General features: G+C 38.3%; 1 protein-coding gene across 1 annotated transcript in view; it reads left to right on the top strand.

Annotated features, from left to right (window-relative positions):
• Positions 1 to 24,076, top strand: part of LOC126416266 (rab3 GTPase-activating protein non-catalytic subunit) — a 173,441-nt gene extending 149,365 nt beyond the window's left edge. Inside the window, exons 22-25 of the mRNA XM_050083899.1 lie at positions 1,394 to 1,565; positions 4,975 to 5,117; positions 8,263 to 8,415; positions 22,373 to 24,076. Of these exons, the coding sequence (XP_049939856.1) occupies positions 1,394 to 1,565; positions 4,975 to 5,117; positions 8,263 to 8,415; positions 22,373 to 22,540 (636 nt within the window). The 3' untranslated portion in view covers positions 22,541 to 24,076. The remainder of the gene's footprint in view (positions 1 to 1,393; positions 1,566 to 4,974; positions 5,118 to 8,262; positions 8,416 to 22,372) is intronic.
• Positions 24,077 to 24,278: the final 202 nt, after the last annotated feature.

Consider the following 24,278-nt stretch of genomic DNA (forward strand, 5'->3'; position numbering starts at 1 on the left):
ACATTTGAATCAATAAAGCAGAAGGTGTTATATAAAACAGGAATTGAAATTTTCATTATGAGACCAACGAAAATTGGTAGTTACATAGTTTTCTTGTGAAACTGGAAATTGTTTCCAAATATTCGATATTGCATAAAGCACGCTGTTTTCTCTAGTGGATCATAACAGTTTCACTATTAGACATTACTACCCTGGAATATACATATACAGCATAACTAATGTGATGCGAATGTAGCTCCATCAGCTTGAGGGAGTATGTCAGAAATGACACTGGCCCACAGACAGGCAGAGCTGCCACTATAACAGTTTCAACCGCAGCACTAGAGCAAGCTGCCTCTGTCCTCCCCACCCCACTGCGCTTCATTCAACGGCAGTCTGCCCACTTCGAGCATTCGTTCTCTGGCAAGCCGTGAATGAGTGTGATGGGCACAAGTGAGCAAAACATCCTATTTGCAGACATCTAATTCACTGCACTGAAAAGTCATAGTTTTTCAGCGATCATAATGCTTTTCTTCTTTCTTTCCCTTATAATATTCATTTCTCACCATAATCAGAAATACATTAATTATGGTACAGTAGCCTATACAGTAGACTTCATGAAGTAGTCGCATTTAATATGTGTGTTACTTCACTGAATACATGCTGTGATGTGCTTTGGGTTTCGTGAATGACATGCAACAATACTTGTTCAGTTGCATCCTAATGCTGACTCACCAGAGTTTGTGTAACTTCAGAAAAACAAATGACTGCTACACCTAGTACCAACCTTTCGTTTGGCTATTGCCACCACCTAACTGTAAGTTTTTTATACTGAACAGTATATGCGTAACAACTGGTTTTTGGATGACTCTGTTGTTGCACTTTGTACTTTTGTTATATATCTGCCAGTCTGTAAAACAATCTCAAGTCTGCCACATTAAAAATTAAGATTTAGATGGCTTCAAGCACTCCCTACAATGTGATTTTCTAGTTGACAATGCAACACAGGCAACTGCGACTACACCTCTCCGTCTGCAGTGTGATGTTAGTGCACGGAGCTTCAAAGCTTACCAATCCTCTCCCTACAACCCCCTTCTCAAACTGGATGTCATAACTTGCGTACATTGAGGGCATTTCTCCAGGACTGAAGAAAAAGTATAAGAAAAAGAAATGTATAAGTGAAAAACATATAAATGAAGCTTTACTATATATCTATTACTACAGGGAGTAGTGTGGTCTATGGAAAACTGCTGAAATCAAGCCAAGGGTAGAGTTATGTAGGAATGAGTTCTATATTTTGCCTTGTACTTAATTTTTATTTTGAGATTTGTCTTGAACAGAACTTAGAATACTTCTGCATACATACATAATTATCTAAAATATGCCAATTTTTTTAACTTTTTGTATCTTGCAGAGCCAGGCAGCAATGTTTACAGATATGAGCTCAAACCCCCAACTACCTGGGCACTCACCTAATCCAAAGTTACTGAACAGCCGTACACAGTTCCTCCTGCGAGTCATTTCAGCTGCTATGCAGATGATACGGCCTGTTGACGGACTGGAAGATGCCACTTCATCCAAGGCAAGTTTAATTTTAGAAACCAAAGATTTTCTAAAAATTATAGCCAGTCTACTCAATATCACTTTGTACATTGCTTATTCAAAGAATCCAAGAGAGAATATTTTTGTCTTCTGGGTCCTTCAGAAGTCCTTTTGACAGTAGCATGAATCCGTTTTTGCATTCAATTTTTTGCCTGTAAAATAGCTGTACTTTATCAAAAAAGAAATGAGCAGAAAAAGAACCAATGTAAAAGAGGTAGAGCAGACTATAGACAGAAATAAAGACAGAAAGGATAATAAAGAAAATTAACTTATTTGGATGAGAGAAAGAAGCAAGCAAAAGAGACGTAATAGTTAAAGGTATAAGTCACCTGCCAGTCTATTTGTCTTCAATAATCGTGCAACAGAACAGTGTAGGTTACAGTACTCTGTCCACCAGTGTGTTTTGTCAATCCAAATTGAAACGGTGTTGGCCACCAAGTGGCACAATTCACAGCTGGGCACAGGATGCTCGAGTTCAGTGACTTCTTCACAACCCATGCCATCTGCATACTTCTCCCCAGCATCAGCTTTTCTTGATTACGCAGATGGGAGTTACTCATGCAGCACATCCTTCAGTCCCGTATTCCTCCTAGCCTCAGTCTCCGCAAACCCACCAGACCCATACCCTCTACCCAATAGTGTCCCCTTCCTTTGTCCTATCACCCCCTCCCATTTCACACCTTCACATAATCATTATTGAGCCCTTCGTGAACTCACCAGCTCCAGTGCCCATGTGTCACATTCTTTTCCCCTGTACCTGCTGCTGCCCCCCTTCCCCATTCCCTGTTCATATCCTGAACACCAGGTGCCTCTCTCTGAGTTGCTTACCATCCCTCCCCAATCCCTCCTCCTGCTACCCATCTCTATCACGCTCTACCCACTATCCAGTTCCAGCAGTGTGTGTATAGCCAGCCCAGTATAGTCACATAGGTGTGTCTGTGTAGAAAGGGGGGGAGGGGGGGCGGGGGTGAATGCGTCTAATTTCTAACAGAAAAAGACACAGAGTTCAAAAGCTAGTGAATACTGTTTTCTGTTATGTGCGTCCACGTATCAGTCTGCTGTAGGTGAGTGGTTGCAGTTCCCGTATTTTACACAGTTTTCCATTCAGCAATTTCCATTATTGCCATGAATCTTCATAGATATGTCATTCAAGATTGCTCAGTATCTATGTTGCTGATTTGTAAGTAATACATTATTCAAACTATCTTTAACCAAAGTATTTACTCAGCAGCACTCATCACTTAATGATCCAACACAATGTGTTAAATCTCCACAGTGTACTGACCTGACTGCACTCTCCTTTTGAAAACATTTCCTTGCTTTATTGTTCTTCTCCTTGTAAGACTACTGCTACCTACACAAGGCCCATTCCATCAAAGGAAAAGCCACCTGTGTAGCAACTACTTTGAAATATCAGCAATGTGCAAAAAGAAAGTGTATTGCCTCCACACCCATATTTGCATGGCAACTATCAAAAAATGTTTTACTGCAGGTTGTGCAAAATGTTTAGTTTACTACTTGGGCCACACAGGCTGCTGTTGTCCGTACATATGTACATGCATACACTCATTAATGTGGTTTAGTCAGAGACTTTGTAAATGGAGAGCTTTTTAAGAGTAATGCTTAGGTTAAGAAGGAGAACAGCAGTGCCATGGCAATGCTTGGGGAAAATCTCACTGACAGTCTGGATGAGTACTGGGGCAGAACCCTGTTGCAGAGCACACTATGTAAGGCTAGTTATGACCTTGATATTTGTTCTCCCTTCCAGTATCTGTTCCTCACTTATTCTCAGGTGGGTATTTGTTCTACAAAAATCATTTGGTACTTTCCACCAACTGAGTCTCAGATTCAGGTAATTTTTCTAGTCTTGCTCTCTTTTCCTTGGCTTTCATTTTATTATATTTTTTCCTCCCTCAACCATTTTTAAAGAACTTGATTGTTCCGTTTTTGGCTTGTTTATAGTGTATTTTCTCTCCTCTTTTACTTACTGCTTCATCTTTTCAAATCTCATCCATTACCAACAATACATTTTTCCTTTCTCATATTGCCCAGTAATTGAGCTTGACCAAGAGTTCTGGGTGAATTTTCCGGTAACAGGAGCCTTTAGTTTTGAAAAATAGCAGTTTTGAGTCTTTCTACATGTTTCATCTGCTGCCTTTTGGTAAGCAGATATTTCTGTTTGCCTATTATTATGAATGTCATAGACACTTTGGTTTAACTATAATACATCTTGTCTCTCACCTTTCTTTCAATGTCTGTGGCCACAGTGGTTTAAGGTGAGAGATTTTAAACATTTCCTTCAAAATAGTATGCTTGTCAGAGCCACTGGTGCACTAGAACCCTGAATGCTGTCATGCTGTATCGAGTTAGGTTCTTTCCAAAAGATATGAATTAGTCATGTATGGTCTTGTGTGTTAGCTACTTAGAAAGTCACCAGTCCAGTCTGTGATTCCTATTTGCATCATCAAGCTTAAGACTAAATACTGTAGATCATCTGCTGAGAGTTGAACTAAACTTTGTGGGCACGTAAGTTTTCACAGAGCCATTTTTGTCAGCTTGAGGAATACAAGTAGGCACCCAAAAATAAATAGAATTTTTTTCTGTGGGTAGATGTCATGTTCTACCTAACCATAATTTGTGTGGAAACATCAGTTAGGTCAAAGTGTGAGGTTTTGCAGAAGTTTTTTCAAGTGATTTTTGTCTCAACTTCTTGCATGTCCTGAAAATATTGCCCTTTTTTGCCCATTTTTTTCCTGGAGAGACAGGAAAAGCTATAGGGGGCTATATTAGGATGGATGGGAAACTTCTCCCCCACCCCTACCCTCCGTATTGCTCATAACTAATCCTGCAATAGTATATCGTGAACCCACTCAATAATTGTAGTAAGTAAACATCAGTGTTAAGTAATTATCAAGTACATTTAATAAATTTGTCACTGTGTTCCATAATTTACTCTAATGTGTGCTCTTTAATGAAACTTGGTTGAAGCATATCATATTCTTTCCTGTAAGTTGCGCAGATATTTTATCCCAACCATCCAGGGCACAATCTGTTGTAATCATAAAATTTGCACTGGGCATCATACAAAATGACTGGAATGAAACCTTAAAACAAAACATTTTGTGGATCCATAACTCCAATAACAATTTCACCCCCAAAAATTCAGGTACTTAACATTTTGTTTCTTTAATAACCATTAGAGAAATTAGCATGCATGGTAACATGTGTAATCAAGAAATAAGAATGTAATGATTTATTGTGTGCTATTTTTATTGCCTTTTTATGCACAAAGATTGAGGAGATATTAATTTATAAATTTATTTATTTACGTATGAATGTATGGAATGAGGTCCTGAAACTTAGTAATTATTAATTGTTATCAATTACAGGGAGTACAGCTTGATACCACAGCTGCTGTACAGTGGATGAGTAAATGCTATTATCTTGCTTCTGTCTGGGGTGTATATAGTGATGACTTAAGGAGACATCAAGTATGTGAACTTTATGCCAGTGGCTATGATAGACTGGCAGAAGAAGTAAGTACCACTCGGCAAGGTAGCACTGTAGCCAGGATGAACAGTATTGATTAATTTTCTTCCAGTAATGAAAAAGTCTAATACTGAGCAGCATTGAATTTTTAAATGCCTACAATTATACATATTTATAGTGTATGTCTGTTCTTTTGGACATGTCCGAAGCTGGGAACTACTTTGGTTGCGAGTGGGGATTGATTTAAATCAAAGATGAAAGCTGAAAATTTGTGCTGGACTGGAACTTGAAGCTGGGTCTCCTGCTTACTACAGTGAAATTCCACTGTTACACTTTTTCAAGGGACTTTAAAAAAATGGTGTATAATGTGGGAAAAGTTGCATACAGAATACTCCTTTGCATTTTTGCACTTTATGTATGATATATGTACATAATAGCCATCAAAATACTTGTCAGGGACTTGGTTATTATCTAATAAAGGTTTATTACCTAATAAAGGTTTATTGTGGAATATGAACTGCTGGTGTAACTGGAACTGGTACCTGTCTGGGAAGTTGAAACGTTTTACTTAATTCCATACATCGTTATCAGTGTTTTTGGGAAGCCTGCAGCTGTCGTCCATTATTTAAATAATGGAACTCTGCACCACTTACGTATTTTTTCATGCTTTGCATGGTGTGTTTCAAGAATTTTTTCAAGTTGTCAAGTGCAAATATTTATGTAAGTGTTTTGTGTGGTGTTTGCATGTGTGTTGTTCTGCATCTCTTGCACTGTAGATGTCTTTTTGAGGTTATCAGGTGCTGTGCTTCCTCAGTTATGTGGAAAACCACACATATGCAAACTATCACTCACATTGTTTATTTATGAAACATTGCAAAAAATACATATGTAAACACACTAAATATGGTTCAACAAAGGTGTCATGACAGTCACAACAATCACAAAGTTACGCAATCAAAACAGAGAAAGTTTGGAAATGGTTGTGATTGACCATGATGTCTTTATTTGAACAAACCTAGTTACTCCCATCAGCCACAGTGCCAAATAGAGTTTGGCAGCGGCAGGAGATAGGGCATGAATTGTTCCAACTTATACCCATTTACCAGTTCATGTCCACTGAATAGAGTGCCCTGATGTTAAGGAATTAACGTTTTTTCATAAGTGTAAATGTTGTGAAAATTATAAATACAATAACGCAAAATTGAGCCTGAATTAACATTGTAGCCATAAGAAATTTGACGTGAGCAATTAAAAAATATTGTAAACAGTGGGAAAACATTCATTCTGGGAACATAAAAGTGGGGTTGTACAGTATTGAAATCAGTAGGAAAAGTACATCTGCCAAGTCAGCAGAAGACCTGGGTTTGAATCAACTTTTCCCATTCATTTAAATCAACATCTGCTCACAGCCATTGTCTACAATTCCTTGGTGACTTACAACTGTGTTCGAGGATTATAAACCTGATGTCTTTCATGAAAGTTTACGGTTGACTTTTCGCTGCTGTTTCTGGAATTATCTCAGTTTTTGTGGTATACAGATGGAGCCCACTCAGCAAAAGACTTATTATGTGGTGATTCATTTTGGTTATGATTATAAATGAAGTTTTCCAGATTGTACTTTTATATACCAGTATCTAATTAGTAAACAGTCTCGGAATAGCCTGATGTGATATTAAGTTGAAGTATATTTATTGACAGTGACACCACACTGGTGGGGTTTTGGACATTAGTCATGGTTTGTATTGCTAGAGCTGTGTGTAATACTTTGTAGAATGCATAACTATGTCTGAAGAACATTAAAGATCCAAATTACATTGTAATTTAGCTGAACAAAATATATAACATGTGACTAAACAATTGAAAAATGAGGAGTATAAAAATAAATTTAGTTTCTGTTGTAATTTTAGTAAAGGACTCTGTATTATGTCAAACAGAACAGAAACAAAGATTAGCTAACAGAGTTGTTCAAAATTCAAAATAATCAAAACGAAGAGGCCAAATGTCAAGACAGACACAACAAAAGCAAAGGCAATGTGGGAAAGTGATTCATTTTTTTATGTGGTAACTTTCTATGATACCTTGAGTATATACCTCTATTCCCTCAGGATACATGACTAAAAGAAATCAAAGATCACATCAGTCTTCACAGAAGATTTTTGTAACAGATAGGAAGTGGAATGTCGTTGGTTTGTTTTTCTGTATTGCCACTCCCACTCAGTTGCTGGATATCTCCAGTACTTCCAAATATAAACCAGTGAGGTATTAGAGATATGTTACATCATTGAAACAAGGAAAGACCTTAAAAACAAAACAAAAAATATAGACTGAAATCGGAAGTTGGAATGGGCTCAGATGGCAAAGCTTAATCCCAGCAGCATTCAAATAAAAGTAAAGAGAAAATTGTAAAGGCTTTCAGTTGTGAAGGAAATGCGCCTTATTTTTAGGTAACGGTAGATAGCCCCATTACTGCTCATTGCTTCAGAAAGGTAGTGAATTACAAGAGACAAAACATATCCATAATATTTTAAAAGACTGCATTAGTGTTGAAATAATTTTTTCTCATATTTAAATTCATGTTTTGTTAGTGGCACTTCAGTGGCAGTGAACTGTCTGTTGCTGTGATTTTTCAGTTAATTTTATTTGAGCCATTTGACTGATGACAATTTAAAGAAAACTATGATTCTGTGCTTAAAGTCTTCTGTTTGTGTAATTAGGTAGTACATGGAGGAAAAACTCTAGTAAAAAGCCTGAGATAAGAAAAAGAATAGGCAACTGAGAAGATGAATTACACTCGGACAATATACTACTGAAAATTTCAGAATGTTTCAGTTGATGCCATCACAGTTTCAATTGTTGGCCATCACATGATTGAGACTTACACTATTTTTTATTTTTATTTTTTTTATTTTTTTTTTTTTACTTTCTACTAACATTTTGAGCTCACATTTTTATGCATATACATGTGGTTACTGTCCTGACAAGTATTATAGACAAAAAATACTTTCGACAATTTTGTTACCAACATGCATGTGGCCTATATTATATAAAACATGTGTTCATGATGATCCATAAGTTTGCTACGAAAGGTATAGTCGTTCAGTCATTTCAAGAATAGATTATTAAGTTCTTTTTAATATGTAGAGAAACAGATTAACGTCAGCATAAGACTAAATGCAATTTTTTCATTTTTAGATATTGCCTGCTGTGAATGATGTGGAAAAGTTAGCATCGCAGTTGCTGCTAATTGTAGGACAACGGCTAAGGAAGCTTCTAACATCATCAGAAAACTTTTGTGATCGTCTTTCCCGTATAAGCCCTTCATTATCTATTTGGTTGGACAGTTTGGTGAGTATATTATTTCGGTAACTCGCGTAATATCAAGCCCCATGTTGGGTGCTAAATGCTAAAATGTGGTAATAGAAATGTTGAGCAGTGATGTATGGGAAAAAACTGTTTGTTGTTTGCTGGGTCCCAGTCCTGATAAACATTAAACAAACCAAAAGTCACCACTTCACTGGATGTGTGCAAAGCATTGAAGTGACTTACAGGTGAACACAGGTAGCAAAATCAAAACAATTTATTAAAACAACGAGAAACATTGTTAAATGCAGGGTCTCAGGTTGCTTAGGCTGGAAGGCACAGCACAGAAGTGTGTTCTGAGGCTCTGGCTTTTCGGTTACATGTAACATGTCTTAGTCGGCTGTCAGCACTGCAGAGCACAGACACCAAAATACCAGAAGTGTGAGGCCCATCTTGCAATATGGAAACAGAGACTTGATGGAGTGCTCTGAGTGGCCTGACTGTGAACTTCGAATTCAGGAAAATATGGCGCAGTAATTTGTATGGTTGCTTTGTGAAATACAAATACTAGATGATACTATTTGAAAAGGAGTGTTGCTACTCATCATATAGCGGAGATGCTGAGTCGCAGATAGTCACAACAGAAAGACTGTCAAAGAAAGCTTACAATATATCCTACATTCCTGTAACCTTCATGGCTTGAACCTTTGTTAGTCATTGTCCTTTACCAACCTGCCCCCTTCCCTGTTCCTATTCTAGCACTACACAGCCCTCTGTTCCAAAAACGCACCCATAACCGTTTTACTTCTCTCTGGCTTTTTGGCCAGCATGTCCACCATTCAGGTAATAGGGTTAAGAGAGATCGGCACACCAACAAGGGGGGTGGTTTGCTTATGGCTGGATTGTGGAGGTGGCATACAAGGAATCAGATTCGAGTTGGATGTCTTGTCGGCAGCAGAGTCTAAATTCAGATCAGTACTGGAATCAGACTGCAAAGGCAGCATCAGGTGAGAGACGGAACACACCCTTCGGAAAAGAAAGCAAAATCAGACGCTCTCGAGTATAAGTAGCAGACTAGAATGAAATCCAACAAAGAATGAAAAGGGGTTCAGAAGAACATAGAGTATACTGGAGTCATCACAATACCAGATCAGCACCAATGGCAAGTGCAGACAAAGTCCTGACTACCAGGCCCTGAGATGAAACTCTAATATGAAGATTCCCACACTCTGGTTGTCTGGTTTTGATCCCAGTCTCCCTCCTCTTGCACTTTTTTATTGTTGAAATTTTGTCATCACGTTTCATCATTGGCTGCCGATATATCAGTGACAGCCAATAGATCATTCCTCCTGGGCAGTTCTCCTCCCTTTGATACCTTGTTCCAGGGTGCCACCTTTGTGCTGAAAAATGGTAAGCCTTTCACAAACATGCATCCAGCAGGCATTCTCGCAGTTTTGTCCCTCAGGATGGCGGCTCTGGCATGTTGCAAACAAGCCTGCTCCCTCGAGGACTCCCTGAGTGGCTTCAGGGCAGACACATACCTGCAGAAAGGATAGCTTTCTTTTTATGTTTTTCACAGAGACACAGGTTTACTGAAATAATTTGTTTTCGCAGTGCAGAAAGCGGGCTGGCAACAAGTTCCCTCTATCAGTCGTACGCCTTTCACAGTTTGCCCTCTCCAGTGGGAAACAGTGTTCTTCTTAGGACATCTGCCTTCTCCATCGCTTACATTTTGGGGAAGGGTTTTCACAGAGCACCTCAAAGCATTCTTTTGTGTGTAATGCTGGTGCATCTGTGCCACATGCTGTCTGTTATACTTTGGCATGAACTACATAACTTTACAATGAATATAACAGAAAATGACAAATTCAACAATGGAAAATCCAGGATGGACTGTAACAATATTATGAAAATGACAAATGCTACTCATCAAATAGTGGAGGTGCTGAGTCGCAGATAGGTACAACAAAAAATCTGTCAGAAAATGAGCTTTCAGCCAACAAGGCCTTCATCGGAGATAGAACTCGCACAACTGCAATTCACACACACACACACACACACACACACACACACACACACACGACTGCAGTCTCTGGCTGAGGATGGGCAGCTAGGTGCAGTCAGGAGGTTAGACAGAGTGTGGGGGAGGGTTAGTGTTAAAGGAGAGAGGTAAAATGACTGTGGGTGCATTGGTGGAATAGAGGACTGTTTAGTGCTGGAATGGAAACAGGGAAGGGGCTAGAGGATAGTAATGAAGACTGATAAATGTTGAGGCCAGGACGGTTACAGGGACATAGAATATATTGCAGGGAGAGTTCCCACCTGCACAATTCAGAAAAGTTGGTAGTGTTGGAAAAGATCCAAATGACACATGCTGTGAAGTAGTCCCCCATCCCTACCGTGCTATCCCTCCCCTTCCCTGTCACAGCCTCCTCTTTACCCCCACCACCTGGTTGCATCTCCCATTATGCACTGTTGCTTGCAGTGTGGCCTCAGCAGCCAGAGACTAAAGCCAGGTGTGTGTGAGTTGTGGCTAGAGTGTGTTTGTGTATGTTATATCTTCGATGAAGGCCTTGTTGGCTGAAAGCCCAGTTTCTGACAGTCTTTTTGTTGTGCCTATCTGTTACTCAGCATCTCTTGTTATTTGGTGAGTAGCAACTATCCTTTTCATAAATAATTACAAATGAAATTCATGTACATCCTCTCTCTCTCTCTCTCTCTCTCTCTCTCTCTCTCTCTCTCTCTCTCTCTCTCTTGTTTGCCATATTGCTGATAATGAATAAATATAGAAAATAATTTCATAAAAGGCAACATAATATATTGGCAAGACATAAGATAAAATTGCACAATCCTGAACAAATTGCGCAGTTCACAAATTTGACCAAATGCACAACCCAAATCTCTCTAGCGCAGTTGCTAGGGGAATGATGTTCAGTTCAATGTGGGAAAACTATTTATCTCTTCCTGTACCCTTGTGAGCATAACATTATGTAATATTGATAGTACAAATGATTCTAGTTCTGCACATTTTGCTTTAGTTAACATAATTAGCCTGGTGTGTATGTAGGGCAATTGAGGATCATAATTACAGCCAGCTAAAGCAACAAGCTTGTAGCCAATTTAATGGGCAAATGTTCTTGGTATTATTGGATTGCACGTGGCGATTATCACAGTGTTACTCAGGGTAAAGTATATATTCTATAATATGGAGATCTGAATCGGCATAGTGAGTAATTTTAATCAGGAAATTATGTGTTACTCCAGACAGTACTCATCTCCAATACAAGAGAGAAATGTGTCATTTCACCCATGGCAGACACATAATGTGAATCAAACTGCTCCCTGAGTTGTGGTACTACGTATGTCATGCATAGTAGTCCTATATTACTTTTTATCAAATCAATACTTTTTGAAATAACACACAGACATACTGTTTACAAAGCTACACACAAAACTTGTGGACAGACGAGTAAAAATCAAAACACAATAGAATTATAGTCAGTACAGATTTAATAATAATTTATTTTTCGCATAATCCTACCAGTTTACTGATGAGAGGTTAACAGCAGTATTACATCTACAGCACAAAAATTCACCTAGTGCAATGCCTTTATTGGGATGGTGATACCTTACCACTAAGGAATGAGCTTGAAGTCTGTGTGGCTGGAAGAATCTACCATTACTGAAATAAACTGTGCTTCTTTCAGTTATTTCTCCCATAGCAAACAGTACAATTGTCTGCAAGATCGAAAACTTCTAATTGGACAGTGATTTAATTGTGTCGGTGGTGCAGTCTGTAGACATGAAACTCTGTTTGTGCATCACTGTGTGGTATGCAAATGTGGCTTCTTGTGCTGAAAGCTGCTGTTTCACATCTGAACTACGTTCACTGATAGTAGTTATCATTTCCTTTATTTCAATAGGTAACCCAAATTGTTTGCATGTCCAGTGCTAAATTTCACAGCACAAACTGCCCACTCAGCATTTATCACACTGTTCTTTAGTAAACGAGGACTCCTGCAGATCTTTCTGTTTAGTTTCCACTTGTGGTTTCCCATTTTTAACCCAGGTAATGTGAGGATAAAGTTTATTGAAGTCACTGCTGCAACCACTGGAAACATTACGCTACCATACAACAGTACAACACACTGAAGTTAGAATTCATGCAGTTATTTTCAGAATCACAGTACCATCAATTTTCCAGAAGAAGCAATATATTGTATCGAACTTGAGAACCAATTTAGTTTAATTTTGCCTATGTATGATTTTTTGTATGAATGAAGTATAATGTCAGCCACTAGCATTGTATCAGAACAGTTTAGAAAGAAAAAAAGTCATACTATGCAAAACAAAAATTTGAAACATTTTGCTGTTCCCAAAGAGAGTTTTGTTAAAAATGAGGACCGTCCGGGAAAAATCAGGACAAACGGGAACCCTAATCAAGCAATATACTGACTCATTACTTAAGTTTGTGTATCTGTTTTCTCTGTCATTATCAGGTAAAGAACAAGCAGATTGATGTGTTTTCTGATATTTGAACTTGTGAACTAAAACAAGAGGTCCCATCCCAAACTTACGCAGAAATTAAAAAAATCCTTCCTCTTGTGTGGTGTCAACTCTCAAAGCATCATCTTCTTCATGCCACTAATCACTGCCTAGAATCCTATCCAGTCACTCAGATTCCCCTGAACTACGGAATCCATTCACTTAAAACTTCTAAGCTGATAGGCCATGGTAGATGTTTAAAACTGTCCTCTCACGTTTCGTCTCCAACTGCGGGAGACATTCTCCGAGATAAAGTGGCAAACTGCAAAGAGAACTTGACGAAGCGCTGTTTATATATGTATTACAGAGGGCGCCGCTGTCCATCACAAGGTGTCGGCTATGACACTGTCTCTGGTAATACCAACATTCTCGATTGAAAGTAATTGATCGTAAAGCTTCCGGTGCAACGCTGACATCCAAATTTTATCCAGTTTAATACCTTCATCTTTCCTGTTAAAATTATTACGTTGTTTATCAATCTCGATAACCTCTCTATACATGTGCACATAATAATGCGAGGTTTTAGATATGATGCTTGTCTTGTAGTGGTTCTACCTGCTATATTTATTTCGGTTGTTGTTCTCGGTGTCGATGTACTGCGTTGCTACACTGGCTGAAAAATGGGGTTTGTAATTTGGATACTGACTACAGTAAATAATGTAGCCGACAGACACACAGTTGCAGTTTACAGTCTTTTACTTTCACTTTGCACAACCCCCCAATAATACACAGTTATATATGTATGACCAGTGCACTATTGTTTAATCTTTCCATAAGCCTCATTAAGAGTTTGCAGGCAAATCTCCACATACTGCTACAATAGTTTTTTGTTGAACACCTATGAGCAGTAAAAACATAACCACATAGTTCACAGTTCTTCAATTAAATTGAACAGTCACTGTCATTGCTTTAACACACGGCCTATTGGTGTAACACTTATTTCACTGTGAAGTTGATGCATTATTGTCCTTCTTAGCAACACAGGTTCCTCGTCTGAAACTTTACAATAATACGCCCAGAAACTACGCATTGTTTAAAGTTAAATTTATAGAAATTACAATTAAATCTTAACTCATTAAATTAACTGAATATATCAAAAAATTGATTCTTTTCAACAGTTTCTTCTACTAAAAGAGTTAAGCTGAATTATTTGTTTAAATCGCGAAATTAACAAATATAGTTATGTAAACAATGCTTTTGACAAAACTGTTAATTACTTTGGAATTAATGAAGGGCTGGTTTTGCTAACATGTTTTCGAACAGAGCCAAATAGATCCTTTAAGAATGCTATTGTTTCGTCTCCCAAATGGTTATAATTAGTACAGAATTTATATTTGTTTTTACGTCAACAATAGACTTTAAGTTATGAAACAGTTACTGATTTCACCCTATAACAAAAGATACTAACTAGTAATAGTCAAAATAAGTTAGAAAATCAATTACATACATAAAATTAAGCACAAAAATAGATCTGGTGTTACATTCTTTAATACTAAGGGCCAACCTTTTTCTTTTATGAAAATGCAGATTATATTCACGCACGTTAATGGTAATTAGTTAAAAATTGAAAAAAATGAATTTAAGGAGGCAGATGGCAAAACAAGAGGGGAATTGAAATCATCCCAGCTTGCTTCGTCACAGTCTCACTGAATTTTATTTCATGATAACCTCCCTGGTAAACATGTTCTGCTACGGCCTATTTACCCGTGTGACCCAGGTGGCAATTCCTCTTATGTTCAACAAGACAGTTGTTCACACTTCTCTTTGTGGTACCAACCTAAACCAGTCCACAACTGCAAGGAATTTTATATACCCACAGTATAGCCAAAGGGTGTCGAGCATCTTTTGCTGATCTTACTTGACTTATTTCCTGTTGGATAATAGGGCAGCAGTAAAGACCTTCCATTTGGTTCTGTTGGCAGCCAAACATTTCACTTCACTCCATGTTTATGTCTTTTTCGGGCGGCCACATCTACATGTGCCTTGTGAGTTCCAATCCAGTGCTGCCTTTCAACAGCTCCTTGTTGTTTGCATATTGTGTGACCAATCCACCTCCATTTTCTTTCCTTCATTTGTTCACGGATTGGTCACTGGTTTGTCGTCTCCCACTATTCATCATTTGAAATAACATCTGGCCACCTGCCTAAGACACTGGTTTATGAAGACTTGCACCTGGTTTACAATCTGTTTATTACCTTCCATGTTTTGCAACTATACAGGAGGATTGACTTCACATTGATACTGAACAAGTGCAGCTTGGTTCATCTCGAAATGTTCTTATTACGCCAGACAGGGTATAGTTGTACAAAGGCTCCATTTGCCTTCCGTATCCAACTCTTTACATCCTCCTCGGTCCCTCCATCTTTACAGACGGTACTTCCTAGATATACAAAGGAGTCGACTTGTTCCAATTCCTTTCCATACACTGTTAGCTTCACTTGTTTTTCAGATCGCATTTTCATTTCCTTAGTTTCCTGAACATTTATTTTAAGTCCTGCAATTTCTGCTTCCTCTTTCAGTCTTTCCAGCTCTTATTCCATGTCACGTAATCTTTGCGAGAGCAGACAGATATTGTCAGCAAAGTCAAGGTCTTCAAGCCTGTCTTGCATTCCTCACTAAATACATCTTCTTCTACCATCAAATCCTCTTTGAATTATGCTGTCCAGTACCAACAAGAACAAGGTAGGTGACAGAATACATCCCTGCCTCACCCCAGCATTTGTTTGGATAGATTCAGTAAGTTTCCCATTGTGTAGCACCCTACATTCATATCCATCATACATGGCTTTAATAATATTTATTACCTTTGGTGGTATTCTATATTCTTCCAAGGTATGCCATATAACTCTCCTATTAAGAGAGTCAAATGCCTTTTCCCAACAGGGTCAAGGATTTTTCACCTGCCTCGAGATGACTGTTGTTCTCATCATTTCATCATCATTTATGAAAGTGGTGAGATTGGACTGAGCAAAGGTTGGGAATTTGCACGGGCATTGATAACCATGCAGTTGAGCGCCCCACAAACCAAACATCATCATCATCATCATCAAATGCTTTTTCAAAAGCAATAAATGTTAGGTAGAGTGCGTTCTGCAATTCTGTATTCTGGTCAAGTATTATATGCAGTGTGTTGATGAGATTGGCGCCACTTCTATGCACTCTAAACCCAGTTTGCTTTTTTCTCAGTCGTGCCTCAACTGAGTCCTTGATTCGATTTAGCATAAATCTACAGAGTATTTTACTTGATACAGATAGGAGGGTGATGTCTCGCCAGATATTACTGTTCTTAGTATCCCCTTTCTTTGGCAACTTAATAATCAGCCCTTCTTTCCAGTCCTTTGGTATTTTCTCTTCTGCCCCTATCTTCTCAAACTGTGGATGCAGTAGATTTATGGTGGTGCCAATGTCTGCTTTTAGCAACTCCGGTGCAATATTATCCATTCCTGGAGCCTTCCTGCTCTTTATCTGTTTAGGAGATACCGTATTTACTCGAATCTAAGCCGCACTTTTTTTCCAGTTTTTGTAATCCAAAAAACCACCTGCGGCTTAGAATCGAGTGCAAAGTAAGCGGAAGTTCTGAAAAATGTTGGTAGGTGCCGCCACAACTAATGTCTGCCGTCGAATATATGTAGCGCTACACAGGCATGCTTTCCAGGCACAAAGATAAATACTGGCGCCAAAACCTCTGCCTCAGTAAATAAATTAAAAAAAAATAGGTGGGAGACGAGCTTTTTTCTCTGCCCCGAGTTTCAACCACTGCATTTTCATACATTATCCAACGAAGTAAATACCAATTCCGTATTGTTCATCTTCGAATGTAGCAGCCTTTCAATGTACTATGAAAATCCGACTGGCAAGACTGTTTGGGATGTTTGTCTGTCAATAAGGTTAACTCTACGTTCTGAATTTTTTCCTACCTGTGACAAGAGATGGTTGCTAATAGGAACTTTTATGAATTGTGAATCACATGCAGTATTCTCTTCACCATAAGAATAATACGAATGTAAACATTTTGCCATGTATTCTTTCGTGTTTGCTGCTATCTCATTTAAATCCTATCTGCCTAATAAACTACAAAACTAAGAGTGAGACAACAGCAAATGTGGAAGAATATACATATCATGTCATGTTTATATTTGTATTATTCTTATGCCGAATAGTGATACAGTCGGAAATGAAGCAGGGCAACTGACTAGATTTTTAAATCTAATTTCTGTTCAGAACGTAATGTACTAAAGAGGCGTCTACAAAGATTTTCAAATGGAGAAAAATTTTCGATAAACTCGTTTAGAACATCTTCTATCATACGCTGTCTATTATTTGGTTCTTGTTTATCATTATCAAAGAAAGCAGCAGTGTAAGTAACAATAAATAGCAGTCTCTTGCCATTGTTTCGCTAATGAGATGATTCCTCTCTTTTCTTTTAATTGTAAGCGGCGGTAGCGCGCACAAAAGCAAGTCATGCCGCGAGCGGCGACAGGCTGTAAACACGCACTGTCAGAATGCGACAAACAATGCATGACACAGTACAATAATGCATTTTCAGCTGAGAGTGACGTAAAAACCTATACCAAAGAGAACAGCACTTATCAGATCAAAGAAAAATAAGCAATCACTTGAAACCAGACGAAGCATGTGAAAAAGGAAGGGTAGTCGTATAAATACTGATGGAGCGCCTGATGCATAGCAATGCCTTCCTGGTAAAGCTTAACTGCTGAGCTTATGGCTCGAACCAAACTACTGTAGCTGTATCGTCATTCATTTGATCTAAATTGTGTCTCATATTACAATGGACCAACTTTGTTTCGATTTGGAGGTGGGGTCTAAAACTTTTCTCTCCCCTTGAATTTCGAGTCTCAAATTTCAGGTGCAGCTTAGATTCGGAAAATTTTTTTTTCTTTGATTTCGAGTCTCATTTTTCAGGTGCGGCTTCGATTCGAGCGCGGCTTAGATTCGAGTAAATACGCTATTTTAATTTCAGTCTTAGTTGGTGTGTTTACATTGATTCTGTCACTAGCATCTGGAAAATGCCGTTGCCTCTCCCTCTCTTCAGATTGCTCTCTGTTGAGGACTTCAGAAAAATGTTTTCTCCATCTTCTAAGTTGGTCTTTTTCTGCCATCAACAGTCGAACCTACTTGCTTTTCACAGGTCTGTTCTTCTTGAAACCTTTTTTGGACAACATTACGGTGATGTGATACAGTTCTTTTGCATCACCCCTTGCTGCAGCTGTCTTTGCTCTCAGAGCTTGCTCACCCATCCACTTTCTCTTATCATTCCTCACAGTCCTCTTTGTTGGAGAGTCAGTAGCTGCATACTCACCTTGCATTCGAGTTTTCTGCTGTCTTGTTTTACTCATATTTAATTTCGCCTTAATCTCCTTCGTACAGCTGGTCAAATTCCACGTACGCTCAGACATCCAATATTTCTTCAGATGGTTTTTAAAGCCAAGGACCTGTTTGCTCACATTGCAATAGACGTCCTTAATCTGAGTCCGTGTATCATCAACACTATTTTCATCATTTTCCTGTGGTTCTTGGAGTGCCTCATAGCAGTTCCTTTGGTCAATGCAGAAAGCTTCTTGTTTTGCTGTAATTCTAAGTTTTCCCACATCATATTTTTTGTTCTGTTGTTCGAACTTTCTGTTTGTAGCCATGATTTTTAGTCAAAAATTTGCAACAATAAGGTAGTGATCACTGTCAGCATCAGCCCCACGTTTATTGCCGATCTTAAATATTCTTTTATTTTCCTGGTAGGTCTAAAAATAGTTTCCACCCCATACTTGGTCAGCACTTTCCCAATGCGATCTGTGACCTTACTAATGAACAGAAGAGAAACCTTGTCGTTGGGCGATTGTTGTTCATCATAGTTCCTGATTCTCTGCCTAGAGCGAAGTGCTCGATTTATATCCTTGCTAGAATACCCATTCTTCACGAAAGATGACTGTAGATGTTTAATCTGCTCTTTTGAATAAACAGATTCACAAATTTTGTACACCCTGTCTACCAAGGTTTTTATTGCAACTCTTTTTTTGTCTTGTGCGGTGGTGTGAATCTTTATGCAGATAACGATCAGCATGTGTGGCCTTTCTATACACCTTACAGCCCAACATTCTGTCCCGTCGTTTATTCACAGACGTGTCCAGGAAATTCAATTGCCCATTACTCTCCGTCTACATACTAAATTGGATTTTTGGATTAATGCTGTTTAGATGCGTCACGAAGGCATCCAACTCCTCTGCTCCATGTGTCCATACTACGAACGTGCCATCAACATAGTGATACCATCTGGCTGGTCTCCTACTGTCAGTCTGCAATGCCCATTGTTCGAAAGTCTCCATAAACAAGTTAGCCACAGCAGGACTAAGAGGACTGTTCATAGCCACCCCCTATAAAAGTCACTATTGTATTGAAAGTAGGTTGTGTAGAGGCATTGTCGGAATAATGCCACAATATTGGTAGGAAAAATATCCGCTATGGATAAGATAGCTTTGTTTACTGGAATCGTGGTAAATAATGAGACAGTATCAAAACTGATGAGGATATCCTCCAGGCCCACACTCATTTCCATTAACTTATCAATGAAATGAGCAGAATTTTTTTAATATGACTGTCCATCCTACCAACATAAGGTTGCAGCAATGAGGCTAACTCGCGTGTGGGACTGCCTGTAGCACTAACTGTTGGCCTCAACGGAACCTCACGTTCATGCACCTTGGGTAACCCTAGGTGGGTATGCTTCTGATTTACAAAGCAGCTTCTTATCGTTGGAGGACAATGAAGACGTTTTCACCAGTTGATTGGTCATTTTTAAATTCTTCATAGTCGGATCCTTTTGAAGACTTTTTTGTAATTGGATGGAACCAAAATGTCATTGATCTTTCCATAATAGTCCTCACTGTTCAATATGATGGTGTATTACCCTTATCTGCGTTTATATCTCTCAGTGCCTTCCTTTGTGCCTGTGGCAATTTACTGTTAGATGGCTTACATGTACGTAAAATCCTAGCTGTTTCCGTCCTAATTACATCAGTGGACTGCTGGTCTGGGGTATGTCTGTGGGTACGTTTTGGGGTCTCACAGCAAAATTGCCTCCTTTGACTAGTACAGAAATTTCAACTTTTGATAAATCTTTATCAGACAGATTAACAACAGTTCGAGAATTATCCTCAACTGAACCTCCCAAAATGTTCTTCTGTAAGTTAGCAAACTACTTCTTCTGTCTGTTTACTGATATTTCTGCACTAACTTCCATAGTTTTGAATGTTAGACCATCAATCTTATCCCGATCACCACTCTTCATAGCGTTACTAATAACCAAGTGGAGATGAAAAAGCTTACTGCTGGTTTCTGTCAGAGCTCGCCACGTCTGATGAATCCTCTCCCGTAACATTGCAGATTCCATACGGTTGTAAATATGATGAGCCTGAGACGAGCAAAACATCCTCTTCACCTTCAGAAATTTTGGAACCGTCGAATTGTCCCTACAGTGTAACAGGAAGGTGAGAGTACACAGTTGTTGTGCTTTCTTCTTGCACATTCCTTCAAATTGTTGAACCGATGCTGACATATCCTTCCCGTAGAGGCATTTGATCGTACAGTGTAGGTTTCACGGCCGGTATTGTCTTCACTTCAAACTTCTGGGCTGATAGGCCGTGGTTGAGACGTTTCGTCTCCGACTGTGGGAGACATCCTCTGAGGTAAAGTGGCAAATTGCAAAGAGAACTTGAGGAAGCACTGCTTATATAGGCAGTACAGAGGGCTCCACAGTCCATCAAGTGGCGTCAGCTATGGACTGTCTCTGGTAATGCCAACCTTCTCGATTGAAAGTAATCAATTGTCGCGCTTCTGGTGCAGTGCTGACATCCAAATTTTATCCAGTTTAACACCTTCGTCTTTCCTGTTAAAATTATTACTGCTGACCAAAATTATTATAGGTTTTGTGATTTATACTTGGTTTCCAAGAGTACCACCTCAAAATCTTATAGTAAAAGAGACAATAAGCACATTGATGTTGATATCATGGGAGAGTTTTGAACCTTCCCTTATGAGATAAACTTTCAAATACAAACAGGTCTCTATTTACAAAGGACTAAAACTAGTGTACCTAATCCGTTGTTAAACTCATAGATTCCAGCAAACAATTCAGAGCATAGGCACTAACCTACAACAACAATAATCATGTGGGTTTGATGCCATGCCATTTACTTTGCTTTTAGTTGTACGTAAAGAAAAGGAGGAGGGGGGGGGGGGGGGGCACTTAATAGAAAAAGAAGTAACACGGCAGAAATTTTGGATACATTAGATCTTTGCCGCTACGTTATTAATAGTGCACTTTAGCAGATAGTTGTGTAGTACATAAAATGTAATAAATCTTACAGTAATGGAAATTGTGGGGTGAAAATAATAAACAAGAAGGCAACTGCTCACTTGCAGCTGATTGATGCATGTTGCATAGACATTTCTATCAGCACACAGGTATTACCAGTTTTTGCTGACTATGAAAGTGACATCACTGAAGATGGGCTATTTACCCAAACACTGGTTTGGCAAATAATAACATTTGAACAGCAGCTCATGGTGTACATCAAGATATCCTTAATAAATACGAACAAGCTGTTGAACAAACTGCATCAATCACACCAGTCTGCCCTTACAGCAAAGTGTTTGCATTTCCCACCATTCTTTGTTATGCAATAAAAATTATTACAAAATAAAAGATTGAACAAGTTAACAAAAGCCTTACCGCCTGCAAATCGTCGATAGAATGGTTTGAACTCATGTTTGTCATCTCTCAAATGAAAGTTCCATTTTCTTAGTGTATTTTGGGAATGATATGATCTCTTTGTCAACATTGAAAAAGTCAAAGTTGAGGTAAAGTTTTTGATCTGATGGTGCTTGTGGAGTGTGTCACTGGCATTTTATTCATGAGACTATTAGGTCGAGTTCCAGTTCTCCCAAAACTGGAAAAGTGTGAAGATATACCACTGATTCATTACTGAGATACTTGTGCTAGTAGGCAGCTGTGGCATAGGGCTATAGGGCACATTGAAAAAACATATGGTGGAATGCTTCATCATATAACTTTCTGCTTCTTCAGTTTTCCCAGTGTGCATCATGAATGAAATCATTTATGGTGAAAGGCCTGATTGTCTTGTCAAATCGTACAGCCATTCACCCAAGAACTTTTCGTTCAACACTCTGATTAGCTACACTGTAGAAGACTCTGAGTTAAATTGGTTTATAAACAAGGCTTACTTTAGGTTGATTTACAAATGTTGTAATGACATGAAGCAGCAGCCTATAAAGTTTTTGTTAAATTTAAACTCTTGAAAGAAGATAGAGCATCACCCATGGCCACGTATACTCAACATTTGGTTTCACTAGTTTCTAATCCATTACCTGCTTATTAGTCTAATGTTTGTGTACTATATTATTTGGCTGTACTTTTTTTTTCCAGAATGGACTTTCACTCCGCTCAGTGGCAATGTGCTCAGTGAGGGATACATCACAGCTGTTGGCACAGGCAGTTCAACATATGTCAGATGATCATCCTGAGTACCAGTTAGCTCTCCACATGGTGGACGCTATACATGACCTGTCAGATGATGTGGACCTCACCTCGTGACAGTAATACTTCTGGAACATAGGAATAATTGTAACAGCCAATGCCATGTTAATGAGACTAGTGCATTTTATATTTATAGTTAGTCTTATCTTTTCCATCACACTTCTTGTCACTTCATGCTGATCTTAGTTAGCATTGTATCTCTTCAAGCATCCGACTTCTCGTATCTCAAACCCACTCATTTACTTATGGATAACTTTATATGTTTCTTGTTATTTCCCCTGTCTTCGTCCATATTCCATAGAAGGGATAGTTAAACAACAATCACTGTAAAGACAAATATCCAAAAATCAATTGTCGCATTCCTTTAGCATTTTTATCATTTGACTTTAGAATGTATTATTAAGCAGTAATCGATAACATTCTCTCTTTCTCTCCCTCCCTCCCTCCCTCCCTCCCGCCTCACCCACCACCTTGTACTTACACTACTCCACCTCCCTGTAAGCCAAAGTGTAGGTCTCTTTACATATGTGTAAAATTTACATACACTGTTTCTTTACAAAGAATTAAAAGAAACCTACAGGTAATGTCACAAAAAAAATTGATGGTGATATCTGTCCCTTTTTTATTCTGTTTGTTGGAAAACTCCTCTATGCCATGCAATGTCTTCGTGCCAAATCGATATTAATATTTGCCTCCAGCCTTGAGCTGTTACAGCTGTTATTATACTATGTATTGTATTTTGGAAAAGATGATTTTGTCTCAAATCACCACAATGACTTTAGTCGGTCGTTTTTAGTAATATTTTAAAAATTTTAATTTGGTCTCTATCTGTTTGTCAACCTTATATTGTTGCAATATTTATTGGAGACCACAGTGAAATTAATGACAAATACTGGTGGAAAAAATCTCTTTTTATGTTTTACATGGTATATGCAATTTTTCATCTTGGTGCACGGATATGTTCCTTTTTGGCTAACACCATGGAAAAGAGTTATAAATTGACAGCATTTGCAGTATAGAATATGTAACTGAAATTCTGTGTGTTTTATGTAATGTATCTGTCAAGTCTCATTCTCTGATTTTGTCAGAAACGTGTGATTGTTTTCTTTCCTTGATGACACATTCACTTAAGTGCTGAATTGGCGAACCAGTGTATGAAAAGCACTGTAACCAACAATAAAACTTGCTTAATTCTAAGTATTTGAAATCAGTTACACCAGAGCAGCTTGGGTAATGAATTCAAATATTAATGCCTACTGAATTTTTACTGAAAGAAATTGAAAGGTATAGTAATCTTATTTTGTACGAAGATAAGCATAATTTATTTTGTCTGGGGAAAAATAGCACAATATGGCAGTGCCACAGTGTTTACTGTTACATGTGGCTCCTAATATTTTGCAGTAATTATTTTTATGTATGTAAATTTTCTAATTTATTGAGTTTTATGTGTAATTTATGTAAATAAAATATGTAAGAGTAGCACCAATGGCATGTGATGAAAAATGTGGTCAACTGTGTACATAAGGTAAGATATTTGACCAGATATGTTGTGTCTGATAACTGTACATTTTGAAAATAAATTTTTTATTTAAATTGTTTTTTTTTTTAACAATACAAAAGTGTAATGACGTAAGCTGTATAATATATTCCTATAGACTAAGATACATTGTTCAACACAAAAATTGTTAGGGAAGCGAAGTGAGCTAAACCATGTGAATTTGGAACTATTGAATTTGAAACATACGAAATATTGGGCTTGAAACATACGAAATATTGGGCCCCAAAGTGGAGCGGT

Source organism: Schistocerca serialis, chromosome 8 (assembly GCF_023864345.2).
Source record: "Schistocerca serialis cubense isolate TAMUIC-IGC-003099 chromosome 8, iqSchSeri2.2, whole genome shotgun sequence".
NCBI lineage: Eukaryota > Metazoa > Arthropoda > Insecta > Orthoptera > Acrididae > Schistocerca > Schistocerca serialis.